This window comes from Olea europaea, unplaced genomic scaffold (genome assembly GCF_002742605.1).
Source record: "Olea europaea var. sylvestris unplaced genomic scaffold, O_europaea_v1 scaffold33528, whole genome shotgun sequence".
NCBI classification, from domain to species: Eukaryota; Viridiplantae; Streptophyta; class Magnoliopsida; order Lamiales; family Oleaceae; genus Olea; species Olea europaea.
This window is the reverse complement of record NW_019252507.1, coordinates 1-1,243: the sequence shown is the minus strand read 5'-3', so window position 1 is coordinate 1,243 and position 1,243 is coordinate 1. Positions and strand designations below refer to the sequence as shown.

The following is a 1,243-nucleotide window of genomic DNA, read 5'->3' as shown; positions in this document are numbered from 1 at the left end:
GACCATGTTCTTGGAAAACGATCTTTCTTACATGCGAGGACCATCATGACACCATACCAACAAAATTTATTTTCTTAAACTCACATGTAACCATTTAGTGCAATTATGGAAAAGCCATAGATGAATGGAAATGATGATTATTGATTGGCAAGAAAGTGCTACATGAAAGACAACATATGCAGTCAAACCTGCAAGATTGAATGCATTCCACATTATCTCTTCATGTTCAGCAATGCCAAAGAGGCACAACGTTGCTGCTTCAACACCAAATACTTTCCATAATAGCTTCCCCGTATTGTTCTGCCGCAAGAAGTCCTGCCAAAAGATACAAAGGCTCCTTCACCAGTCTTTGATGAATGTCATATAATCAGGACAAACAAAAAAGACTGAGAAAGCACATCTTCATCCCAAAAGCCATAGAAGAGAAAAGAAAAGAGAATGTTTAAGGTAGGCTCAAACCTTGGGATGCATATACAACCAGAATCTTATTGGATACCTAAGAGGATACAGTGCAACTCGAGAACACATACAATCCTCCATGGGAAGCCAGCACTAGGAAATACAAAAGAAGACATATAATAGTTACAAATGGAGTTAATATTTATCCAAGTAAAAGAGAATCAACTCACGGGCATTACAGAAAAAATCTCTCATTGAAGGAAATCATTGAACTGTATGCATGTGGAATACATAAAGAGACATAAAACATCGAAATAATATAAAAATCAAACAATATACCTTCTGACAAAGGTAACCCCTACTTCCCAGTAACCGGCATGCTATTTGCCGAGCGGAAAAGAATTGGAGTTTTTTCTCAGAATCACCTAAGGATTCATACTTTTTCCTGTGCTTTTTATCCTCCTGCACTTTGAAGTCACCCTGGAGATCATGCAGATAATTAGATATAGATATATTTAGTGCTGGACATGGTCTGGTTAGGCTCTAAAGAGAATTGAATCGAAAAAGAACTTTTGGGTATTTAGTAAGTAGAACTATCGGGTTTAAATTTAATTATGAAACCATTCGATTCAATTACATTCAGTTTGGTTCGATTCAGTTCGATTCCACACTATAATTAAATTTTTTAACATTTAAAATAACCAGGGGTTAATCCAAGAGTTTGAGTCAGTACGGGCGGCCATTGATCATCTACCGTTGGCCTCAATAAAATATTAAGAGTCCATTTGATACTCATTTTTTGCAAAAAAAATGCATTTTGAAATAGTAATTTGATGGAGAATGT

At 35.9% G+C, this 1,243-nt stretch overlaps 1 protein-coding gene across 1 annotated transcript; it reads right to left on the bottom strand.

The window, feature by feature from the left end:
• Positions 1-38: 38 nt before the first annotated feature.
• Positions 39-942, bottom strand: LOC111385939 (the record flags this gene model as incomplete). Its single annotated transcript, XM_023010360.1, has 3 exons — positions 39-315; positions 460-552; positions 739-942. Coding segments are annotated over 3 exons (546 nt in total), but the record flags the coding sequence as incomplete, so codon positions are not given.
• Positions 943-1,243: the final 301 nt, after the last annotated feature.